At 43.6% G+C, this 25,079-nt stretch overlaps 1 protein-coding gene across 9 annotated transcripts in view; it reads left to right on the top strand.

The window, feature by feature from the left end:
* The first annotated feature begins 2,696 nt into the window (after positions 1–2,696).
* Scyl3 (SCY1 like pseudokinase 3) overlaps positions 2,697–25,079 on the top strand; it is a 32,505-nt gene continuing 10,122 nt past the window's right edge. For 5 of the 9 annotated variants that reach the window (XM_040277979.2, XM_040277978.2, XM_078022288.1 and 2 more), the window contains exons 1-9: positions 2,697–2,835; positions 6,581–6,795; positions 14,238–14,423; positions 16,378–16,491; positions 18,390–18,446; positions 19,751–19,853; positions 20,970–21,081; positions 23,548–23,625; positions 24,872–25,011. In XM_040277979.2, coding sequence (XP_040133913.2) covers positions 6,631–6,795; positions 14,238–14,423; positions 16,378–16,491; positions 18,390–18,446; positions 19,751–19,853; positions 20,970–21,081; positions 23,548–23,625; positions 24,872–25,011 — 955 coding nt within the window. In that variant the 5' untranslated portion in view covers positions 2,697–2,835; positions 6,581–6,630. Of the gene's footprint in view, positions 2,836–2,934; positions 2,960–2,981; positions 3,219–3,462; positions 3,609–6,580; positions 6,796–14,237; positions 14,424–16,377; positions 16,492–18,389; positions 18,447–19,750; positions 19,854–20,969; positions 21,082–23,547; positions 23,626–24,871; positions 25,012–25,079 lie in introns of those variants that run through there. The other 4 variants (XM_078022287.1, XM_040277975.2, XM_040277974.2 and 1 more) reach the window with 4 other exon arrangements.

Raw genomic sequence — 25,079 nt, 5'->3', positions numbered from 1 at the left:
ATTAAAATCAAATTAAAGCAAGCTTATTATTTCGACCGGCCGGACTGCCTTTTCCTCCCAAAACGGCAGGAACAAGACAGCCGCCCCAGCTTTCCTACAGCCCAGCTTTATAGCCCAGAAAGTTACACAAAAGGGGGGTTACAGATAACAGGACTCTGACAAGCATCACACTAATGGTAGTTTACATTTTTTGCTGGCCCCAACATCAGAATTTATGAAGCCCATTAGAGCCTCAGAGAGGGTCGTTGTCTGGCCAGGGAAGGCCAATATTTATGAGGTGTCACTAAAGTTTCAGAGAGGGCTGCTATCTGGTCAGAGAGCCAGGCATGGGTGAGTTCAAGGCACGGGCAGGCATTCCAAGCAGGCTCAGAATTTGCAGTAATTTATAGTAAAGCCGAAATTAGCTTTTCATGGCTTTGTGGTGAGAGGGCTCCCAATTTAATAAAAGATCAGGTTGGGTTTATCAAAAAGTCTGATGTCACTCTGCTGTCAGTCAAAAGTCAAGAGATAGACTTTGGTGGGACTTTGAAACTTCTTTGGGACCCCCAATAAAACTGGAGGGTGGGAGAGTCACATTGTCCCTCTCCTCTCTGAGTGGTCTTGTAAGGGACCAGCGAACAACGGAGGAAGAGACCATCAAGAGACCTACTCATGCAACAGCAAAAGGGGGTTTATTGCAGATCCAGCGCACTGGGGCTCTGTGCTCACTCAAGAAGGGAGAGCGACCAAGAGCCCCGAGCAGGGGTTAAGCAGTGCTTAAGTACACTTTTTGGGGAGGGCGGGGGCTTTGTGTACATCAGAGCAAATCATCATGAGGCGCGGGAAAATTGAACAACAACTCTCAAACATGATTAGTCCATTCATTGGCGGGAACAGGTCGGGCGGGGGTGATAGGTCAGTCCTAAAGCGGGGTACACATTCAAACTGATTGGTTTAGGCCCTGAGGTGCCTATGTGCTGAGCTGCACTGGGCCCAAGTTGTTAAACAACTAAGTGGTCAGGAGGAATTCCTACACATATCTAATGGGCAGTCCCGGGAATTGTCTTAACAGCTACAGGAATTTCAGGTTCTGTGTGCAGTTCAGAAACTTTACAATACCTGGTCCTTTACATTTTAACTCAGGCTTTGCAGCTTAGAAGCTTTACAATACCTGGTCCTTTACATTTTAACTTCAGTTTCTTTTACCCTTTCAGTCTTACCCTCTCCCTTTCGAGTGTCCCCTTCCCTTTTCCTCTCTCTTCAATAAACTCATGCCTATTACTCTGAGAGACGTATCTGAAATCCTTATGACTTTTGATCGCAAGAATTGGGGTTTGGAGAGGGGGTCTTTGCAGTCCTCAGTTTCTTAGAATGCCCCAGCTTCATAAAACAAGGAGAAACCACCCAGCTGAAACTCGGAAACTGGCATGGGATCTCGATAAAGGCAACTGAACCCAATGGAGCTCTGCCACTGAGCCACACCCCAGCCCTGTACTTATTTAGGGTTACTTCTGGACAGGGGACAGAATTAGCTATTTGTTTCCCTTTGATCTGAAGACATCATGCAGTCCTTTCTTTTTTTATTATTTATTAAAAAATTTTTTTTATTGGCTGTTCAAAACCTTACAAAGCTCTTGACATATCATATTTCATGCATTAGCTTCAAGTGAGTTATGAACTCCCATTTTTACCCCAAATACAGATTGCAGAATCACATCGGTTACACATCCACATTTTACATAATGCCATACTAGTAACTGTTGTATTCTGCTACTTTTCCCATCCTCTACTATCCCCCCTCCCCTCCCCTCCCATCTTCTCTTTCTATCCCAGAATTGCATGGAAATGGAGAGAGACCCTCATTCTTATACAAAATTACATATAAGAGGTTGTGAGGGGAATTGGAAAATAAACAAGGAGAGAAATGAATTACAGTAGATGCAGTCCTTTCTTATCCATCGCAAATCTTTCCAGCTACTGCTACCGGCCAGCGGGGACGTGAAAGTCCTACACTCGAAATAACTCGGGCCGGGCCGCCAAGCCGTAGCCGCGCCGACCGCCACTGGGCACCGTGAAGACGTTGGGTGGCCTGGTGCCACGCAGTTTCACAACCTCTACGTAAGCCCACTTCGTTCTCCTAACACCCTAAGCAGGCACCGCCAACGTCAGGAACAGCACTACCGCTTCTCTCGGGTCTCCTTTCCGAAGCCCCGCGACCCTGGTCTGTCAGTCTCCGATCTGCAGGTCCCGGGACCTCTGACAGCCTCCGCGCGGTCCGCGAAAGCGATTGGCCCGCGTAGCACAGCCAATCGGTGGCGCGGGGCGGGGCGTCGCCTTCCGAAGGTTCCCGCCCCGCTCCACGCTCCTTTTCTCCGCCCCGCCCCTCGCTACTGGATCTGTTGGAGGCCACCGGTGGCCATTTTGGGTTCGGGCGGAAAAGAAATTAAAAGTGTACGGTGAAGAAACTGAAATTTTAAATCAAGACAAACGCCCATTCAATCCGAAACGTGATAGAGGTGATCTCTCCACGTGACATAACCAACTTAGCTGCGGAGGGCCGTGATGGAAACGTAGGGCCGTCCTGGCGCCCACACTCAAGATGGCAGCGGCCTGAGAGTCACCTGTGCGGCGCTCTACCTCGGTTCCGGGTTCGTTCGCCTCAGTGGTGGCGTCGGTGGGGGCGAAGGCTGGCATTCGGGCCGTTTCCGGGCCCGTCTCTGTGGTGTCCGAGAGACCCAACCCCGGAAGGCTGTGGCGTGGGGGCCGCGGCCGCACGGGGAGCGAGGGCGGTTGGTGTCGGCAGCAGCGAAGGGTCGGAGCCGGGGCCGGGCGCCTCCTCCCCGCCGCCCTCCGCAGGTAAGCGGGAGCCTGGCCGGGTGGGGCTGCCGTCGCCGGGGCGCGGCGCGGAGGGCAGGCCGGGACCGAGCCCGGGCGGCGGCGGCAGCGGCTCCGTGCTGGGGCGGAGTCGAGGCTTCCCGAGGTGAGGAGGTGGCGCCGCCGGTCCCCGGAGCCGCGTCCCGCGGGTGTGAGGCCCGCCTGCGCCTCCGCCTGGGCGCTCCGGCCGAGGCTGGCCCTGGGCCCCCCGAACTGGGCGCTAATGGCGTGTGGGTGCCGGGAGCGCGCCGGCAACAGGTCCGGCGAGGCCGGCCCGGAGGCGGGGGCCGCGGTGCCCGGGCACTCGCTGCGAGCCATTGCCATTGCCACCTTTAAGCTCCGGCCTCTGGGACCTGGTAACCTCGGTTAGTTGCTGGCAAGGACCTGGAGAGAAACGTTCCCCGGGGGAAGCCGGTTTCTTGGTGGGGTGTAGGAGCTGCCCAGTGACCTGGAGGAGGGCTTCCCCGATCCACAGGTGGCCACCCGGAAACCTGAGTGCCGGCCCAGCCAGCCAGAGGAGGAAGACGGGCACGCAGGGCTTCCCTGGGAAGATGACGGAGGGGCAAGTGAGACCGGAGACCCCACCTTTCAGCGCAGAGTGGAGATGACAAATTTTGCAAAATATCTGTCATGTGGTGTTAGGCTATCCTTTTCTACCTTCTCATGTCTTATAATCTCAAAGCTTACAGGCAGTATTTTGTGTTTTTCCTGCAAACAAGAAAAAAATCATCTACGTGTTATATATCTTACTTTCAGTAAGTTGATTTTAGCTGAGTTATTTTTAAAGGTATTTATAGTAGTAGTACCTGTGCTGTGCCTCTTTGGACAAGTCGTTTCAAGAGTTAGAATACTTCTTCAAGCCATTCTCAGATAGCAGTGGTCGGTTTGAACTGTATGTAGGCTTTAACTACTACACTGTCCGTCTGACACTGATGGTATTTGTCATTATTACCCATGCTTTCAGAAAAGTAAAATGGCAGATTTTCTCTCAAGTTCCTCGAGAAATTAGTGCACCCTCTTTTAACTTGCAAGTGATGTTTCTTAGGGTCTTGGACCTAAAACACATGGCTATAAAAAATTGCTGGTTTTAATCTCTTCTTTAACACTTTCATAATTTTAATCAATTATAGTGGTATTCATGGTATTAAATCAAGGCTTAATAAGTGAAGTGTAAAGCCCTGAATCGTGGTAATCATCCTATCTCTTTAGGGACTAATATTAAACAGCATGATTTTCTGCCAAGAGGACATTGATTTACTTGCAGTTCCTTATTCTCAGTTTTTCCTTTATTGTGTATTGAGGTTGAAAGGCTAAATTTTTTGGCTGGAGAGAAGGCAATTATGTTTGCTTCAGATAAACAGTTTCAAAGTGGCACTTCTGTAACCTTCCTCTAGTTTAATTAGTTTTTCAGGCAGCATTTTAAAGAGAAGTAGAGTTTTCTTCTTATGAAATGGCAGTTGGTTTCAAAGAACCTGGACCCACGTGGGCTATTTGAGGGAATGGAGCTGATTGTAGGGTATCAGTTAGGCAGTGAGGGAAGTGAACTTGAAACTGGGGTCCTGTAGCCTTGAGCTGGAGTATGCTAAGTGCCCCTAAAACATGACCATGCTCTTCTCCCAGTTTTTGTAGTCCTGCTGCCAACCACCTACTTCTGTCCTTGCCAAGTTTCTGCTTTCAGGTGGCCTTGGCTTGCCCCAGTCCCAGCCCACCTCATGGCATCCTTCACCTTTAGCTATGCTACTCTTAGATAGAAAGCTCTCTTTAAGTTCAGGTTCTTGGGGGAGTTAGTGATCTGAGCACTTCATCTCTTCATTCAGGCCTGGGTCCTACAGAAGGCTCATCTATGAATTGACTGCCCTTTGGCCCATAGTTGCCACTGGACCCATTAACTGTGCCCAGAAAAGGGGAGGGTGCAAGAACCTAGTGTCCAGCTCAGCTTCCCTATTCTGCAGGAGGTGGTCACACCTGAGCAGCACCCCCACATTTCCGTAATAGCAGAATTCACCTCACTTCTCTCTAGTACCTGTCATCCAAGTAGACAGGTGACTGTCGCCTGCGGTTGAGGTATGGCATTTTTAGCATTGTTTTTACTTCTTGTTCTTAGGATAAGTTGTTAGGTGGGTAGGAACACAGTGGATTTATTACAAAGCAGAATTAGTTCTGACATTCAGAAACATGCTTGGATTTTGAATGTTTAATTTAGATAGGTTTAGTCCTTGTACTTACTGTGATTCTTATATAATGGTGTATGTACTTCAGGTTCTGTGGTCGATATGTGTTGAGAGCATTACATGGATAACTTAGAAATTGTTGGATGAACCTCAGCAAGGTAGAAAAAAATCCAGGTAGAGTCTATGTATAATCATTATTTGGTTTACATGTTCCCCCAAATTATAGATTTTTAACAGAAATATTTACAATTTTTGTGGAATTTTTGGCTGTGCTATTTAGAACTAGCAATTTGCTTGCCACATGACTAGAATTAGAATTCTTTTATTTTTAAATTTTTTCGTATTATGGTAAAGCCAGAACTAAAAACTGATTTCACAAATATTCCAGACATTTGTTGTTTGGCCTACACAGGTTTAAAAAAAATTTATTTTTTGAGCAACATTGAATAATATTGAAATTCCCCTCAAAATATCTGATTCTCAGTTTCTCATCATAAGTGGTTGAGCTGAGCTTTGTGAAAGCTATTGCCTTCAGAATGCCAACTTCTCACAGTAGTTGCCAGTGCGCTCATAGTAGGCCCTTTGCTGCTCCACCATCCCTGCTGCACTCCTGGTACCTCTTGCAACTGTGAATTTGTATCTCTGATGTAAAGAATGACATGTTCATATTATAGAAGATTTGGGAGGTCTCTTGTGTTTATGTATGTATGTATGTATTTTAAAGAAATTGTATTGAAGTATAATCATATAGAAGAGACTGAACATAACAAGATTTTAGAAGTTTTGACATTTGTCATCACCCTTTGGTATGTTTATAATCAAAATACTGAATATATCTACCCCGCACAAGTTTCCTCACACACCTTTGTTCCTCTGTGACCCCTCTCTAGGCAACCACTTACCTGTTTTCTGTGATGAAGCAGTTTGCATTTTCAAGAATTTTATGTGTGTGTGTTTTAGCTTTTGTGATTATATATTTTGCCATTTCTCCTTTTTTTAAGCATAACTTTAAAGAGTTGTGAGACTGTACTTTTTCTTTATTGTAATTTGTGTTTCTTCAATGAGTTATGTTTTCTTTCCCATTATTCTACTGCTCTTTTAATCTTTTCCTTGTTTCTATGACGTACTGTTAATGCTTTGTATTTTGTTTTCCTTTATAGTTACATATTAGACATACAGAAGTTCTATTGTTTTTGAATAACCAAGTTTTACAACATTTCCTTTGTGAGGCAGGATTGTAAGTTGATTAGAAATATGAGTTACCTTGTTTTATTTTTTGGTTGCTTTCCTAACTAACTGAAAGTTCCTGTATGATGGGGGGTTTGGGTGAGTATGATAATTGCATGTAACTGGTAGGTGATGTACATTTTCTCTGGATTTGTTCGGTGTTCATTAACAAGCATTGTTGTTAACTTGCTGAGCAGTTAACCATTTCTGTTGTCAAATGTGCTAGTTACAAGGTTGCAGAAACAGTTTGGCTGTTTCTGGAGACCTTGAACAGCTCTGCTCCCATTGCAGATAGAATTCATATTTGCCATTGTTTTGTCTTCTTTTAGTTCCCTTTGGCTTTGAAGAGGAGCTGCAGAACGGCCTTGCTGCCTAAGGGATGGGATCAGAGAACAGTGCTTTAAAGAGCTATACGCTGAAAGAGCCACCATTTACTTTGCCCTCTGGACTTGCTGTTTATCCTGCTGTGCTGCAAGATGGCAAATTTGCTTCAGTTTTTGTATATAAAAGAGAAAATGAAGACAAAGTTAATAAAGCTGCCAAGGTACCTTAATAGGTGATGGCTTGATAGTTAGTGCTTTTTACTATCTTGTGTTCTGTTTTTTAAAAATGAAATTAATAGAGATCAAAGGAGGTAAGGCATAAGGAATAATATCATTGATGGTCTGTATCAACATAGTTATCCTTATTTTGTGGGTTTATTTCCAACAGATGCCATAACTGAACCCAAACCTCATAAAACTCCTTGCAGTGGTTTCTGTCATCATAGCTAATTTTTTTAATGAGAAAAGAAAATGATTTTTCATGGCTTATCTAAGAGGGAATTAATCTAGTTTAGCAAAAATGCTGTAAGCATTGTCATATTAATTAGTTTGTTGATGAAGAGCTTGAAAATAAAATATTTTAGGAACTTTGTCATGTTTTTCTTTTCCTGAGACATTGTGATGTCCCAGAGAAGAGTTTTACACTGGTGTGTTGAAAGAAAGAATGTTGGCCCTTGGCTCTAGTTCTTGCTGAGGGACCTTGGACAGGTTGCTAACTCTGGAGGCTTTAGTTTCCTCCTTAGGAAGAAGGTTCTTGTTTATACCTAGTCAGAGCTGCTCCCGGCTGAGGGGCCAGTGCGCTGGCATGCTGTCTGAGCACTGTCAGGGGCCCTCACGTCTTACAGGAAATAGTTCTAGGGCTGGGGTTGTAGCTCAGAGGTAGAGGACTTGCCTCACATGCTCAAGGCTCTGGGTTCAATCTCCAGTACCACCAAAAAAAGAAGAAAAAGAGATATAAGAAACAATTCTACCTTAGATTGGAATATCATTTAATGAAATAAAATAATCTCAAGTCTTTCATAATTAGAGAAAAGAAAGATGTTAGTTGATATTTCCTTGCCCTTTGGCAGACTTAATTTTATCTTTAGAAGTTTATAAAAGAAAAAATACAGTGGTATTCTTTAATTAATTCTTGAGTGTTTAATATGTCAGGAGTATACCGTGAGTCACTTTTTTATATCAATTAATGTGAAACATGGATACCTATTTTATATAGCTCTTTAAATAATTTTTAGTTTTTTAATGGTTATAAAAGGTTGTATTAGTAATATAATTTTGGCATTTTATTGGTCATAATAATTATTTGATTTTGTGTCTTAGGTTAAGTGTGAAATGAACAGTTATAAGATAGTTCCCTAGGAAAAAGACATGTGTAACAGTCTTTTCATTCCCTCATTTACTCGTGCATTTCTTCATTCACACATGCATGCTATGCTGGGATTAAACCCAGGGCCTCACACAGGCTAGGCAAGTGCTCCACCCCCGGGCTACACCCCTAGCCCAGAATACATTTTCTTGTAATATTATGTGGTAAAAAAGTATAGCTAGTTCTTTTGCTGGGTAATTTTGCCTTTTGGTAAAGCCACTTTTTTCTCTTTTATCTATCCCATCTGAGAATTGTTAATAATTTGTTGATTGTAATTTTGCAAAAGAGACAATTTAAAAAGATAATAATTGGTTAATGTCTAACATACCTCTTGTGTTTTCTTCTAATAAGATTATCCTCCCCCCCCACTGTCCCCCAATCCAGTACTGGGAATTGAACCCATGGGTGCTCGGTCACTCAGCTACATCCCCAGCCCTTTTTATTTTTTTGTTTTGGAACAGGATCTCACTAGTTTGCCCAGGCTTGACTCGAACTTGCCCTCCTCCTGCCTCAGCCTCCTGAGTTGCTGGGATGACAGGTGTGTGCCACAGCACCCAGCTGTTTTTAATTTTTTTTTAAATAGCTTAATTGATCATATCTAGTCAGATACTAGAATTTATAATTTATAATATTTGTTTTTTCCTTCAGACTATATGATTTTTAAAAATCATATCCGGCATATGTACCCTGAAAGTCAAGTAAACCAGAACATCAATTTTTTTTTAAATATATATTTTTTAGTTTTCTATAGATCTTTATTTTCTTTATTTATATGCGCTGCTGAGAATCTAACCAGTGCCTCACACATGCCAGGCAAGTGTGCTACCACTGACCCTCAACCCTAGCCCCAGATCATAAAATTTTTAAAGGGAAAACACCGAAGATCTACTCTGTAGCTTTGAAACTCAAACTTGAATCACGGAAATTTGAAATGGCAACAAAGTGATAAGGAAGTTACATTGTCAGAATTCTATTTCTGATTACCCACAAACTAGGTCACAGTACTTGAGACATATATAACAGTCAGTATATTAGGTTTTAGGAGTGTGATGTCCTTGATATCTGAAATTTTGAAGCAGTTAGTTATCTCAACTCTCACCAGTCTTTGAGTTCTTCATCCTGCCTTTGAAAGTTATGATGACTCTTTTAAGCAGATAGTGTTTTCCTTGGCAAATATTATTGGGTAGTATTGTTCTTTCTTTACTATTATAAATTCAAAAAATGATACAGATAGTCAACTGTTATAAATAGATAAATATATAACTGTGTGTTTGTGGGTGTATGTAACTGAAATGCAAGTAGAGCTCTGGTCACAAACCAATATGAAAATATTTAGGCCCGTAAGATCTCATTTGGTCTTGAATTCCTCAGCTGTCATTAATAGTGCTTACTGGTGATTATGACTCATTTCTAACAGCCTGTTAAGAATGATAAATTCTCAGTCAGAATTTGGTTACGGTTGTTTGTTATAATCAAAGTGCTTAGTTAAGGCTTTGTGGTAAAAACAACTCCTCAGTCTTCATACAGGAATCACATATCTGGGCATAAGTATGTAGCTGTCATCCAAGTACATGATTTGGTGTTCTGGGAGACACTGAAGGGCTCTGGCTGCATAGTGGAAGGGTTTGTTGAAGTATTGGAGAGCCTGCACTGTGTGGGCGTGACCAGCTGTGTCTGCCGTTGGGCAGGTGGTCTCTTCCTCACATCGACAGGCTCCTTCTCTCCCTTTCCCTTTTCCCTTATAGGCCTTTCTTACACTATTTACAACATCCAATTCATTGTAAACCAACTTGCCATGTAGTTAACAGTTACAGAGGGTATCTCTTCCCCTCTCATGATCAGATCCTGGTGTTCTCACAGGGCTCCTGCTCAGTGTCCATTCAGAACTTAAGACGTATTTGCCTGTTCCTTAGGTATGATGCAGCCATCAGACAGAATTAGGCATATCCTGGTTCCCACCATGCTTCCCAGACCTGACTTTCTTGCTGTTTCTCCTCTGACGCTTGTAGTCATCCACATTTCTACCCAGACTAATTCTTTATCCATTTTTTATGTTTCCTGAATTTTATTCCTAGTTTATGACCTAACCTTCAGACATGGTACACAAAGACAGACTCTCTCTACATCTTTGTCCCAGATGTGCATCTTTAGGGAAGAAGGAATAGTATTTTTTTCTGAAAGATTATTACTCTCCAGTTTAGTCATCTTAGCTGTTTCGTTATATTTATTTAACGGTGTGAAAGTGTAGATTTTTTTCCTGTTTTAAAGTGTGAAGGTAGATGTAAGCTATAGATAAGAACATTGAGTCAGTTAACTTTATGTAGTTCTCAAAATGATGTAGCAAATCAAGAGCAGAACAACAGTGGAAAGTTAAGCCTCTAAGGCTTGAATTAATTTCCTAGATGGTTGGGTCTTTAGTGATTCCTGAAAACGGGAGTAGTTTATATTCAGGGCTAGACTCTCACACTGAGGAGCTCTGAATGGATGGACATAGGTAAGTACAGATAGCACAGATGTTGGGAGTTGTATCCATTAGTAAGTGACCTTGCTCAGCTGTGTGCTTTAGAGGTGAGCGCCTGGAACAGGGAATAAATCCAACTGGAATCCTAACTCTGGGGCACATGCATTCAAGACATTCAACAAGTTACCTCCACCAGAACAAGAGCCATTGATTTGCTCAATTGGGGTCACTGAGAAAATAACCAAGTTGCCCTCCCCAGGTGCAGCCTGTTCCCCTTGTTCTTAGAAGCAGCAGAAGATTAACCCAAGAAACATTGTGATTTGATTAGCTGCTGGTCCTTCCTGTGAATCTGCATGGTTTTGCAGAATATTGACTGTATTCAAGGGCAGTGACAGATGAGGTTCTTGCTAAGTGTCTTGTTCAGAATCATGCAGTGCGTCATTTCTTCCTCTTTTCTTTTATTATAAACAAGCAGGAACTCACTTTGGAGCAAGAATTTTTCTGGAGTATTTAGGGTAAAAAAAAAAAAAATTAGCAGAAGCAAAAGTGAAAATCAGGTGGCCACTTATTAACTATTCCCTGTTAACACTGAACCAGGCGGCTCCTACTGTCTATCAAGTCTATCCTGAGTGCTAAAAGGAGAACGAAAGAAGGGACCTGAAATCAAAGAAAGTGATCAGAGCTCTAAGACAAAACTGAATGAAGAATTTATCTTGAGCAGCCAAAAAGGAAATATTTCATGTTTGGTTAAAAAATTATTTGAAATGATTCTTAAAATGAAAATGTGGGGCTGGGGTTGTGGCTCAGCGGTGGAGCGCTCACCTTGCACATGCGAGGCCCTGGGTTCAATTCTCAGCACCACCAAAACAAATAAATAAAACAAAAGTATTTTTTAAAAAATGAAAATGTGGTGACTGGGCATGGTGGTGCATGCCAGTGGCTGGAGAGGCTGAGGCAGGAGGATCACAAGTTCAAAGCCAGCCTCAGCAACTTAGTAAGACGCTGCCTCAAAATAAAAAAATCAAAATGGCTGGGAATGTGAGTCAGTGGCTAAGCGCCCTCATGTCAATCCCTGGTACCAAAAAAAAAAAAAAAGTGAGATGTGTGTGTGTGATTTTACATACAAACTAGCTCCAAATATAACTCTTAGGATGTTCTCTTCAGCTAACCACACTCATTTGACCAACTGGCTAGCACCAATTTTGGCTTATCTGCATGTCTACTATCTTCTTTTTGCATATGTGTGAATTGTTTTAAATGCACACAATGGCTCATATACCTCTAACCTCAGCAACTCAGGAGGCGAGGCATGAGCTTCTCAAGTTCGAAGCCAGCCTCAGCAACAGTGAGACCCTGGCTCAAAACAGAAAATAAAAAAGACAGGGATATAGCTCAGTAGTTGAGTTCCCTTGGGTTCAATCCCCAGTACCCCCCAGATAAAATAAATGAATAAAATGAAAATTAAAATATTAGAGAATCCAACATGCTCAGAAGATTCCTCTGTGGAAGAAGTTTATAATAGGTTGAGCCACTGATAGAAAAATTGTAGCAAGGCTGGGTTATGGACTCTGATGCTGTCCTCCTTTCAAGGAGGTATTTAGAACATTCAGTATCAACTACTTATTTGTGAAAATGAAACCTAGTGTTAAATTGAAGGTTATGCTCTCAGTGAAATCCTCCTTTCCATCTCCTCCCAATCTAATGACCGGCTTCCAAGATTTCCCCCCTGTGACCTGAGGCTAGTACAGGGTAGACCTCAGAGCTTGAAGGTCATAGCATTTCAGCAGCTTATGTTTTGCTGTAAATAAATGATAAGTTATTACCTGGGGTGAGAATATTAGACTGGGGAACTCTTTAATTAAGTAATTCTCATAAAATATGCATAGGGATTTTCCCAACGGGGCTGTAAAAGGGCCAACCAGAGAAGGAGAGACCCTACAGATTTAATTGACCCAGCCCCTGTGTTCAGAAACAGAAATGGCTTATGCTTGTCAGGAAGGTGTGTTCACTGTCTCTGCTAAGGAAAGAGGTGAGGGAGGGGAGGATCTCATACTGAGGACTTCTCAAAATGGGGTTCCTGCTTGAGGTATTGTGCAACATTGCAGTTGTGGAGAAAAAGCACTGGGAATATCTAAGTCTTTTGGTACTTCTGTTTTGTGTTTTACAGTATATGTAGTTCATGTAGAATATGAAAAAAATACATAGTATGTAGACCAGGCATGTTGGCACATAACCTACCATCCCAGAAACTCGGGAGACTGAGGCAGGAGGATCTCAAGGACAGCCTCAGCAGCTCAAAAAGGACTAGGTATGTGGCTAAAGTGCCCTTGGCTTCAATCCTCAGTATAAACAGCAACAACAAACTAGTATACATATATAAGGTACTTAACTGACATTATTTATTGGTGAGGAGTGTGAACACAAAAATGGTAGTCACTTTTATGTATAATAAAAAAATCAAAAATTTAAAAGAGACTTTAAATATTTTAAGGGGATTAAATAGGTGATAAATAAGAAGGTGAGAACAATATTAAAATGTTTTGTAAAAGAGTCACATTTGTTAATGGTCTATAGCAGGTCTGCAAACTTTTTTTTTTTTTAGGTGCTGGGGATTGAACTCGGGCATTTAACCACTGACTCACATTCCCAGCTCCTCCTTTTGTTTTTTATTTTGAGACATTAGGTTGCTGAGGCTAGCCTCAAACTTGTGGTCCTCTTGCCTTAGCCTCAGGAGTTGCTAGGAATATAGGTGTACACCACCATGCCCAGCTGGGGTCAGCAGACTTGAGCTCAGGAGGTTTTTACGTTTTTAAGAGACCGTATGGTCTTCACTGAACTTCTTAACTCTGTAAATTAAGTATCTGGCCACATTTATGTTTTCAGCCACTATTTTTTTAATGTTCCAACTCATTTTTCCTCTCGTTTGGAAGTTAAATTATCTGCATTAGACTTTTTTGTTCCTAATACTCTCATCATTTTTTAGAAGATACTTTTTTTTTTCTCTGTTCTTCAGATTGTTTAATATCTTCAGGCTCATTAACACTCATTCCCTTAAAAATTCATGGCATTTCCACAGTCCTTTGTATGTTGGGTACAAATGTTGGGTTGCATCCTGAATTTGCTGCATAGACTCTTGGCTCTGTTTTGACACTCTGAGGATGTAGGTATATTTGATACAGCAGGGTGTTAACCCCTTAGGTTTGGGCCTTGAGTTTTTGAACTACGCCCCTCTCACCCTTCCTGGGAATGCAAGTTCAGATCTCAGTTCTCTTCCCAGCACTTTGCTGCACCACCTCGGTTCTGTTCTGTGCCTATTGTTCAGGGATAGCCTCCTGGCACTCCAGCCTGCAGGATTCCTCTCTTGATTCTTCTGGCCAGAAGGATGGTGGGACTTTGCTGGCCGAGCCTTTGTCACCTCTGTCACGCCGCCTTCAGGGGATGCCTGCCTCTGCTGCACAGTGGCAAGAAGAGCCAGAGCTCCCAGACCAGAAGCTGGTCCCACACACATTGTCCTCCAGGCTTTTCGCCCCTCTGTTGCCTTGTGAGGGTTCCGCAATGTGTTGGGAATGTATCGCGGTACTTCCTGGGAAGGCTGGGCACAGAGGGCGGGCACTGCCCTAAGGGAAGTGCAGGTCTGTGGGGTGATTTAGCTGTTGATAAGTTGAATGGAATGAGAACAGTCTGAGATCCCCCTTGTCTTGGTGGAACTATGGGGAAGGGTAGGAGCTAGGGAGACCTGCAGGGGCGAGTGTGCGGCTTCCCTCTTCCCGCATGTGCGTGAGGCTGCTCTGGGTCCAGTCGTCGGCTCCATCAGCTCTTCTGTTTACGTTTTACAGCACTTGAAGACACTGCGTCACCCCTGCCTGCTGAGATTCCTGTCATGTACTGTGGAAGCAGATGGCATTCATCTGGTCACTGAGAGAGTGCAGCCTCTGGAAGTGGCCTTGGAAAGGCTGTCTTCTGCAGAGATTTGTTCTGGGATCTATGACATTCTGCTGGCTCTCATCTTCCTTCATGACAGAGTAAGTGACCTGTACAGTCCAGCTCAGGGGCTCTGACGGAGCCTGGGGGATGAGTGTGTAGTAGTGCTGTAAGGCATGGTATATGTGGAAGTTGTAAGACAAAGAACACGTTGAAAGGGCAAGATGGAGACGCTCCAGGTATCTGTGCAATGGGCAGCACATTCTGTCCTTGGGCAGTTATTGGTACAATTTTATTTTGAGGTTACCGTGGTCTCCCCCTAGTTTTGGACAAGTTTTTACCTGAAAACAGCCTCAGCTGGTTCCTGGTTGTGTTTTGTTTTCATTGGTACCAGGGATTGAACGCAGGGGTGCTCTGAAACTGAGGAACATCCCCAGACCTTTTGATTTTGAAATAGGTCTTGCTAAGTTGCTGAGGCTGGCCTTGAACCTTCAGTCCTCCTGCCTCAGCCTCTTTAGTTGCTGGGATTTGAGTTGTGTGCCACCATGCCTGGCTCAGTTGATGCTTGTTAAAACAAAAAGTTAATATTAGTGTTGCTGTAGACCACAATTCCTATTTGTTTTTAGGAATTTTGTGCAATTTTAAAATTTGAAGAAATGACCATTTCTTAGAGGCAGAGTTTAGACACATCCTATCCCACTTGGGTGGGACCAGTTGAGAGACAGCCTCTGAATACTGGAGTAGCCAGGCTACCTGGCCTGTGGTAACGTTTACTATTATTATGGTTCCTATGTTTATTTCTGATCTATGTCTTGACAATTTTATCGAGCTACTATTTCTTGTTTGTTTGTTTTCATCTCATACATGCTGGGCAAGTGCTCTCATTGAACCATCTTCCCAGCCCTAGAGCTATAATTCCTTAATGATGTTTGCATTCTGACACATTCAGATCTTCAGCAGTTCTCCTTAATGAAAAAACACCAGTCTTAGGTTAGAGACATTTGCGTAAGACTCATTTCAATGCATGCTTTCATTTTTTTTCTATATGGAAGACAGACTCTCCAAATATTATGTGGGATGTATAACGTCTTAAAAACATGTTTACAAGTTCATATGATAACTAACATTGTTAAGCTTCTCTGGGGAGGAACATCTTTATTGGAACAAGGCGTGCTGATAGTAGGACTGCCTGTAGGGAGAGTCCCTCTTCGGTCCTTCAGCGAATTCTCTCCAGAAGCTACTATGGTGATTTGTGTATTATTGCAGAGATATTCTTTGGGCATATAAAGCAACCATCTTTATGCTTATTTATTTTTCCTCAAATGAAAATACCATATATACTATTCTAAACTTTTCTTTATATATATTTTAGAGTGTTCTGTATAAAAATATGTACAAATTTGATCTCATGGGTAGAAAATTTAAAGAGCTTTTCCATCTACTGAAATGATTTCTGGTTGGGAAAATTCTTAAATACTCAAACCTTGTTCTCACTTTCTCCTTTTCTCTTATTTGAACTATTTTTTATAGTTTTAAAATCGACTCTTCTGTGGTCTGTGGGGCATTTCTGCTGGTCCTTCTCATTCCCTTTTCTTCTTCTTCAGGCAGAATTTTTTTAATGCTTACCGATAAGATTTCAGGTGAAGTGGATCTGGGTTCATGATAGAATGTAGGTAAGAAAGAATTTAGAGCAGAAAATGAATAAAATAACCTATGAGGGCAAAGATAAATTTTATCTTTAAAGGCACTGGTGCAAGTGAGCTAGGCCACAGGACTGGTGGATTCGTGTTAGGGACATCTGGGTCCCTATTTCCAGGTGGGGCGTGACTGGCCTGCGCTGGCTGGGTGTCTTCTCCTGCTCAGCAGGCAGGGAGGGGCCAGGAGCTCCCCAGGGCACTCTCCGCTTCTTCTGACCTCATTCCCTTGGTAGTTTCCGATATCAGTCCACAAGTGGGAAGATCTTGTCATAATCTTTTTTTGGTAACTAGTAGTTTTTTTAAAGACTTCTTCTTCAAAGTTGGAGTGGCAGTCTTCTTCCTGTTCTTTTTTTTCCAGGGACACCTCACACACAACAATGTCTGCTTATCATCTGTGTTTGTGAGTGAAGATGGGCACTGGAAGCTAGGAGGAATGGAAACTGTGTGTAAAGTTCCTCAGGCCACTCCCGAGGTAAGCCAGGTGATAGGCCTCTTTCCCCTGAGCACTGGTGGCATCCTCTGTGTGCTCTTGCCCTCGCACTGCCCCCCAGGGTCAGTGCCATGCTGGTCTGGAGACTTGAACTTTGTGGATGCCCATGTTCATGGAGTTGTAGGAAGCACTAGGGGTCATGTTCTCTTCTCGTGTTATAGATGAGGAACCTGAGAATGAGGGAGGTGAAATGGTTTTGTTCAGATGTTGTAATTAACCGCCTGCCTTTCTGCTCCTGAGCTGCAGTGCAGCACTTCCTTTGATCACGCCATTCACTGCTTCATGTTTAAATTGCCTCTGTGTGTCTGATTCTGCCCAGCAGCTGAGCCTCCTGAGGGTAGCTCCTCTGACCTTACCTTTCTACCTGCACCTGGCCGAGTGCCTGTCTCGAGTTAGGCATTCAGGGGTGCTCCTTGAACATATGCTGTGTCCAGCGACTAGAGTTGGGACTTGTGCATCTTCACTCCTGGCGGCTGGGCTGCTGCTCCTGGGGTATAGCCTGTGGTTTTATCGGACAGATCCACCTGCGGTTCTTTTTAGAACTGGACTGTTTTTCTGTTTTACTTCTTCTTTTCACCATTTGCATGTTTCTGATGGACTTACTCTGTCTATAAAAAGTGAAAACCACTCCCATCCCAATCCCCCTACTGACATGGTGGCTCAGTCTAGCTTTCAGCGTTTTCCTGCGTGCTGTCTGGTGCTCAGCTGTCTGGTGGGCACCTTCCTGGACTCTTGATCAGTCAAATGCAGTACTACCTGAGTCATCCCTCTTGGTGATGGCTGCCTTCTCTAAAGTCTCCCTCCTGTAGTTAGCATGGCAGGCAGCACACGGTCCTGTGGGTTCGTCCCACAGAAGGAGCTTCTTGGGGTGGTGCACAGGCCCTCCACGGTCTTCCCAGCCCGCCTCAGCTCCAAGCAGCACTTGGAGTGCTCCTGCTCTGCTCGCACTCTGTCACGAAGCCGGGCTGCTGCACTGGCTGTTCGCCTCACTCTCTTCTTGCTTGTTCTGCCATTCTGTTACCAGGCTGCCTTTCTTCCCCTGAACTCCCTGAAAAGTGCCAGCTCATCCAAGATCTCGCTTGAGTCTCCTCTCTGTGAATCCTTCCTCCGGGCGTTGTCCTACCCTACAAAAATCCTGTGCTTCACTTACTGAAATCCCTGATGTACCTTCTAGGCTGTGAGCATGGGGTTGGGGGCAGGGAATTTGTGGCTGTCCTTTGTATTCCTAGTGCCTTAGATGATGTTTATTGGATAAAAGCCCTTCTTTGATTAGGTGAATAAATATGCTCATTCTATAGATGTTAGTTTTGTTTCCATAGCTTATAAAGTTTCATCTGCAACAAGACTTCCACCTGATTTAGTGAAAAAGACAAGATTGATAAGCGATGTATCCTGTGCCTTTTTTTTTTTTTTTTTAAATGGGGTCTTACTGTGTTACCCAGTCTGGCCTCAAACTTATGGACTCAGGCAGTGCTCTTCCCAGCTTCCTGAGTAGTGGGCCTACAGGTGCACACTGTCACCAACAGCTGAAGAGCCTTTTACTTCTTAATGTCTATGCGGGAAGAGAAAGAAGTATTTCTAATTTCTGTATAAGGAAATCAGATGCACAGATGCCTCTCAGCAGCATGGGGTGTGTGTGAACCAGCTGGAAGGCAGGGAAAGAGGACTGACTTTTATGTTCACTAAGAATTGCTCCGTGCCAAGTACTGGTTTACATTTTTTAATCAGGAAGATTTTAAATTTGCATATTGGATATGTGACATTGATGGAAAGGTTTCATTGCTGCTGTTTCTATTGCTCATGGCTTTTATTAATAGGTTTAAAAGGTTGCTTTGCCAAATGCGTAAGAACTGCTTTTCTTGATTTATTTTTCTGTCTAGTTTCTGAGGAGTATTCAGGCAGTCAGAGACCCAGCGTCTATCCCTCCTGAAGAGATGGTAAGATGATATGCGTCGGACGTGATGAAGGCCCACTTGTGCAGCTGAGCGGGAAACTTCTCCCAGGCCTTTATTAAATTATGGATGCCTCGTGATTCCTCTAGCCTTGAGCTTCTAGGATTAATCTTACTACCACAGCCAGGGAGCCAGCTTACAGTTTTTGGCTGTATAGGTCCTGTGCTATTGTTTAGAGATGGAGTGCCCCCAGGGTGAACAGGGGATGTCACATCCAAAGCACACTGGTTTTGTACTTGACATAAGCCGTGAGGTCAGGCTAGCCCTTTCCTTTGCATCACCCCTGTCTTTGCCTCCGTCTGTCTCGCTGGCCCTTGCTTGGGATTCCAGGATGTGTACAGAGTGGTTATTAATACCCTGTTTCTGGTGAAGAAAGATTCTATTCACAGATAAATTCAAAAGCAGATGCCCTCTGTAAGTTTGTTCTTATAACCACTATAAATGACATTAATCCCTAAAGACATGTTTAGTGTGCTTTATAGGAAATACAAACCAAGTATAAACTTAATATGGACCTTAGACTTAAATCAGGTTTATTCATGGCATACACTGGTGTTTTTCAAACTGGTGATTTGTGGGTTTTAAGATAGTTTAAGGGTGTCTTGGACAGTATTTTGAAAAAATTAGAAAATAGAGTGAAAGAAATCATTACTAGGCATCTTAGTATTGTTTTGTGAAACTCGTTTTCATTATGTGTGTGTTTATATGCATACTGTGTTATGTCTGCACACTGTATTGTAAGATTGACTTTTAAATATGTTTTTGAAAGCCACAAACATGTATTATGTTGTGATCTTTTTATTTTCTTTTTGATCCTATTTCATATTTTAAAAATCTTTGATAAATTTCATTTGCTAATCATTTTTAAAATTTTTTTTCCAGTATTAAGTCCTGCTTTTTTTTATTGGTATATCTCACTTACACAGAATGGCGTGTTTCATTGTGGCATATTCACACCTACATGACCACATTACTTGATCAGTTTCACTCCTCAGTACCCCCTGCACCCTCCCCTTGCTGGGATTATAGGTGTGTGCCCCTGTGCCTAGTTTATTGTTGGTATTCTTGATGACTTCTGGAGTGAGATAAAATGTCAGTGTAGTTTTGATTGCATTTCCCTGATTGCTACAGATGATCAACATTTTTTATATGGTATACTAATAGTTTTGAAAGCTATAACTGAGTGTGTGGTACTGTGAAGTTAGATTTGAGTCTAATAAATGCAAACATGGGAGAGAGTTAGGAATTGTTTATAATGCTCTAGTTTTAAAAGTATTTATTGCTTCTAGTCTCCAGAGTTCAGCTCTCTCCCGGAGTCCCACGGACATGCCCGGGATGCCTACTCGTTTGGAACACTGGTGGAAGGCTTGCTCACAGTCTTACGTGGACAGGGTGAGTTGGAGTGAATACTGCGTCCACTGACTAAGTAAGAAAGTAATGCAGGCCTGCCCAGCGTAGAACTCAAGGGACTTCAGTCTTTGATCATAGTAAGGGACCTGTTGCTTACCATGTAATTTGTTTAGAGCAAGTATCAACAGCAATAAGGAAACAAGCTTTGCATTTCATTAGTATCAATAGTGAAAAGAATTTTAAGTAGGAAGCACTTTGAACTATACCTTTCAGTCTCCTGTGATAACCTTATTGATAATAATATTTTATGGTCTAAAGACTGTTCCTTAGTGAGCCAGCCAATAAGTAAATAAATGCCATAATGATTAAGATATAGTAGTCTGAATAATAGAGTAAGACTCAAAAATATTTTCTTGTCAGGCTTAACATTTTTTGGTCTTTCAAGAATTTTTTGGTTTATTTTTTCTTGCTGTAATTTGCCCACTGCTCTTTCCTTTGATGGCCTCCTGAGGCCCAGGCTATTAAAGGCTTGGTTTTCTGTTGTCTGTCTCCATTCTCTCACGGCATGCTCGGCGGCCTGCGTCACTCTCCAGCGAGTTTACAGAGGTGCATGCCATGCGGGGCCCCTTACTGGCCTCGGTGTCACTTGCCAAGCCTTCTGCAGTGCTGATGTCACTTCTTCTGCTAGGCTTTGGATGTCACCTCTTAGCTCTAAATCGTCCTCGTCTGAATACTTGAACAACAAGGCATCCACTGTGTTCAGGGAACTAACTACTCTCCCATGCCCCTAGCATGGGGACAGTTGTGTGCCATCGTTGGAAGAATTGAAAATAGTCATTCAGATAGTTGTGTCCTGTGGATGAGGAACCCTGGTTGAGAAAGCCCCCTCCCACCTGCTACTTACTCACTTCCTGGACCTGAGTGGAACAGCCAGGAAATGGGAGGCTTGGGAGGGGAGGCACTTGGCCTGGCTTGGCTGTGTTGGCAGGCTGGCTCTCCACGTGCCACGACCTGGGCTTGAAGCGAGCAGGAAGCGGTTCAGCGACAGCCGGGCTCTGTTTGTCTGGGCTTTTACAGGTGGCTTTGGTCTCACCAGTCTGCAGCCGTAGAGGCCCTGAGGAGGGCGAAAGCTGGACTAACTGTCGCTCTGGATTTCAGTTTCAGCGGACGTGCTCTCCAGCTTCCAGCAGACCTTGCTCTCAACTGTGCTGCATCCCATCCCTCAGTGCCGGCCGGCGCTCTGCACCTTACTGACCCACGACTTCTTCAGGTGAGGGCCTCGGCGTGTTCCACTGCTGCCGTGGCTGGGGGCCGGGAGGACCAGAGGAAGCAGTCCCTGGTGCTGCTGATTATCAGGAGGCTGACTGGTGTTCACGGGAGAAAAGAGGGAGACGTTGGATCCGTCAGGTTCCCATCAAAGACGGGAAGTTTAGAAATTCTTGGTTGCCACGGAGGTTGGGGTTCGGAAGTCCTCCCGCTTCCTCAGGCTTGGTCATGAAGAAGCCGGCCTGGGTCCGGCGGCTCCCAGCTCCAAGCCGACTGAAGCAGTTAACAGACTGGCCTCCCTGTTCTGCTGCCATCGCATGACTGATGAGAATCGGTTATTTTGAATTTTTCTTATTGGGAGGCGTGTGAGTTCATTTTTCTTTAGGCAGGAGATTTCTCTCTTCAGTAATATGTGTGGAAGAACAAGCAAGTTCGTTTAGAGGGAGCAGTACAATGTAACTTAATCGTTTTCTGGATTCAGAGGTGTTTTTGAACTTCTCTTCAAGGTTTGTTTTAATTGTATGTCCTTCATTTTTTATTTCCAAGACTGCAGAACTTACCAAGTTAGTTCCATGCTCATAGCTTTTATTAGCAAAGCTAACTTTGTTGGTTTTGAGACTTAAGTATCTTTTGTGTTTGCAGTTAGGGAGGTGGGGAGATGCAAGGGGAGGGGGAGAGTTACCCTAGGTAGTACTAGGGAGTAGAACACTAGTAAACAAGTGTATGTGTGGTTATTGGGATTCTTTGTCCTGTTTCAGAGACACTGTTCAAAACCTTTACCATTGAGTTGTTGTTTTTTTTTTTTCATTTTTTTAAATTGAGAAATACAAGAGGTATATATTCACCTTTATGAGTCTTTTAGCCACAGTATTTCCATGATTATTATTTAATGATTATTATTAGTATTTAATGATTATTAGGAATTCTTTATTTCCTTTGATATTAAAGTCCTTACAAAGAATAACCCTTCACAATAAACAGAGTCTCCCATCACTGTGTGATTAACAATATCCTGTTAAAAACCCTTCACATTAAACAGAGTCTTCCATCACTGTGTGTAATATGAGTTCTTTATTTAAAATTGCCTGTTAGCGAGGGAGAAGAAAGCCAAGAAACCAGCCCCGTGCCCAGAGTGGGGAGGTCTGTCGGGAGGCAGGGTCCTGCCCCGCCTGACGGGTGGCCTGGTTCTTGGATTTGGTTGAGACATTTGAGTGCCCTGCTCAGGAGCTGGAGTAAAAACAGTTGGCCCTCGGACACGTGTGTTTGCAAGGCTGTGATCTCCTTACACGTGGGTTCTCTGTTTGCAGGGCAGAAAGTTTTGACAGTGTGAAAAAAAACTTTACAGATGAATTTTAGCCTAGAAATGTTGAAAAAAAATCAAGAAAGAGGTGTGTCATAATGAGTATAATACACTTAGGTAATCTGTTGTCTTTTACTACCATGAAGCACACACAAATCTGTGATAAGAGTTGAAATGTGTCGAAACCTCCACACAGACCATATAATGGTGCCACTTGAGGTTGAGATGTAAGCAGCTAAAAAGATGCAGCGTTAAATCATGAAACCAACCACAGGACATACGTCCCTCCAACGACTGCATGTCACCTCCTTGTGCTGTTGCAGTGAGCCAGTGAGGTTCACCTGCCTGAAGTGACTTGTGAGATTGACCTCCATATGAGCAGTTCATCTCTACCAAATTGCGTACTATAGTAAAGGTGATCTCAACGTTCTTACGTGTTTTCACCATGTACAATACTTATGATGTAGAAAATATATGTTATTTATGCTATCACTAAGGCTTTTGGTGAATAGTGGGCTATTAGTAGTTCAGTTTGGGGGAAATCAGGAGTTATATGTGGGCTATCAGCTGCCTGGGGGTGATGCCTTAACCCTGGGCTGTTTGAAGTCAAGTGTATGAGGAAGCCAGATCTGGAGGCCCCTGGCAGTTGTGCCCACCAGGCCTGCTCTGCCTGCTGTGCTCAAGCCCTGGGCCACTGTCCACAGGGCAGATGTGAGCAACACTTCCTTGGAGCCCAGGGTCCACAGCTTTGGGGCTCTGGAAACTACATAAGAAATTGACCCTGCCTTACCAAAAAAAAAAAAAAGACTAACTTATAGCAAGAAAAACGAAAAGCTTCCTGACTTTTACAGAAATCCCACTTTTCCCAGTCAGTCCTCTTTCATGGTTTTACTTCATCAGAGGAGAATTGGGAATCAACACATATTTTGTAATGATAATGTCATTTCTTAAGGACATTTCATTTAACAATATCCTGTTAGAAAAAAACTTGGGGGATGATTGTGACTTTTAAGACCATTAAGCCTGTTAGCATATGTGCGTTTGTATCGTTTATATCCTCTTTACAGATCTCTCATGTTCTTAAAATGGTGCAGTCTTTGGTTATGGCTTCAATATTTAACATGCCTACTCTAATATTGAACTACATTATTTTTTCTTTTTGGCATTTAGAAATGATTTTCTAGAAGTTGTAAATTTCTTGAAAAGCTTAACATTGAAGAGTGAAGAGGAGAAAACTGAATTCTTCAAGTAAGTTCAGGAAGTTGAGACCTTAAATTTACTAACTTAGATTTAGTCCCTGTAATCACTTGAGGAGATCTGGAGAAGGCGAGGCTGTCATTTGGTTTATTTCAGAACATTATTGAACACTTCCTACATGCCTGGCTTTCTGCGAGCCCTGGGGGAGCAGCCTGGTGAGGGAAACAGATACCCGCCTGCTAGTGCTTGCACAGGGGGCGAGTACAGCAGGAGAGCTTGGTGGGAGCAGGTGCTCCAGGAATGCTGTTCAGATGGGGCCGCAGGAAAGCAGGCACCAGGGCAAGACCCAGGTGACTCCTGTGGGAAGCAGGCAGCTGCCCTGCTGGAGGGCAGAGTCCAAGGCCAGGCTAGGCAGGAGGCGGCTCTTGTTCATGGCAGGAGTGTCCACACACAGTCTGAGTATTGTGTGCGTCGGGCACTGGGTCCATGGAGGTGTGAGAGCATTAGGTGGACCCTGGGTGAGACCTCCCAGGAACGTAGCGAGAAGGGTGGCCGTCACACTGAAGGAGCCAGTGTCAAGGAAGGGCTTTCTAGGGATGGAAGAGAGTGAGAAGGGGATGCTGGGGCAGAGGCTGGGCGGGGTGGCCTTGGGAGGAGGTGGGGGTGAGGGTGGGTACAGCCCGCCGTCTGTGTTGGTGTGGGGGTCTGAAGGGTCAGGTGATGGTGTGGAAGTTACAGGTGTAGACACCGGGGACTCGCATGAGGGGGCTTGCTTCTAAAAAGATGGAGGAAAGGTTATCTGTTAAGGGTGGTTATGAGGAGGGATGTTATCCCTGTTGCTACCTATCTTATTTCTCAATAGAATGCTTTTATGTATGTTTTAATCAACAAGGTTAGAAATAAAAGCCTGTATTTTTGTTTACTTTGAAAACTTTAGATAATGGAATATCTTACATTTTTTAAATCTGAGAAAGTATCTGTATCTAGGAAGCCTCTGGCTATCAGGGGGTCTGGGGGACACTTTGGCCACTTATCACTTCATTATAAGGGGTAATCTGTTGCGAGAGCTCCCTAGCTTGGTGAATAGTGTGGCAGCTGGCTGGCCATGGTCACACTTACTACATGTGTCTTAGGGTCCTGGAGACTGCCCCGCTCCCCTCACCTTTCCCAGCTACCTCTGGAAGTGCACCACTTTGGTAGAAGTGGGAGGGAGGCCACGAGGAGCTGACCTGTGCAGGAGAGTTTAAAGAGTGTCGCCATTAATTTCCCAGGCTTTCCTTTGCTTTTTTGTCCTCAGATTTCTGCTGGATAGAGTCAGCTGCTTGTCAGAGGAATTAATAGCTTCGAGGTTGGTACCTCTTCTGCTGAATCAGTTGGTGTTTGCAGAGCCGGTAGCTGTCAAGAGTTTTCTTCCTCATCTGCTTGGCCCCAAAAAAGGTGAATTCTTTTTCAGCGTGGTTTTGGTGATCAATAAGTTTTGTGGCTGTTGGTCCATTTTGGAGCAG

Source organism: Ictidomys tridecemlineatus, chromosome 10 (genome assembly GCF_052094955.1).
Source record: "Ictidomys tridecemlineatus isolate mIctTri1 chromosome 10, mIctTri1.hap1, whole genome shotgun sequence".
Lineage (NCBI taxonomy): Eukaryota > Metazoa > Chordata > Mammalia > Rodentia > Sciuridae > Ictidomys > Ictidomys tridecemlineatus.
This window is presented reverse-complemented; position numbering and strand designations above follow the sequence as displayed.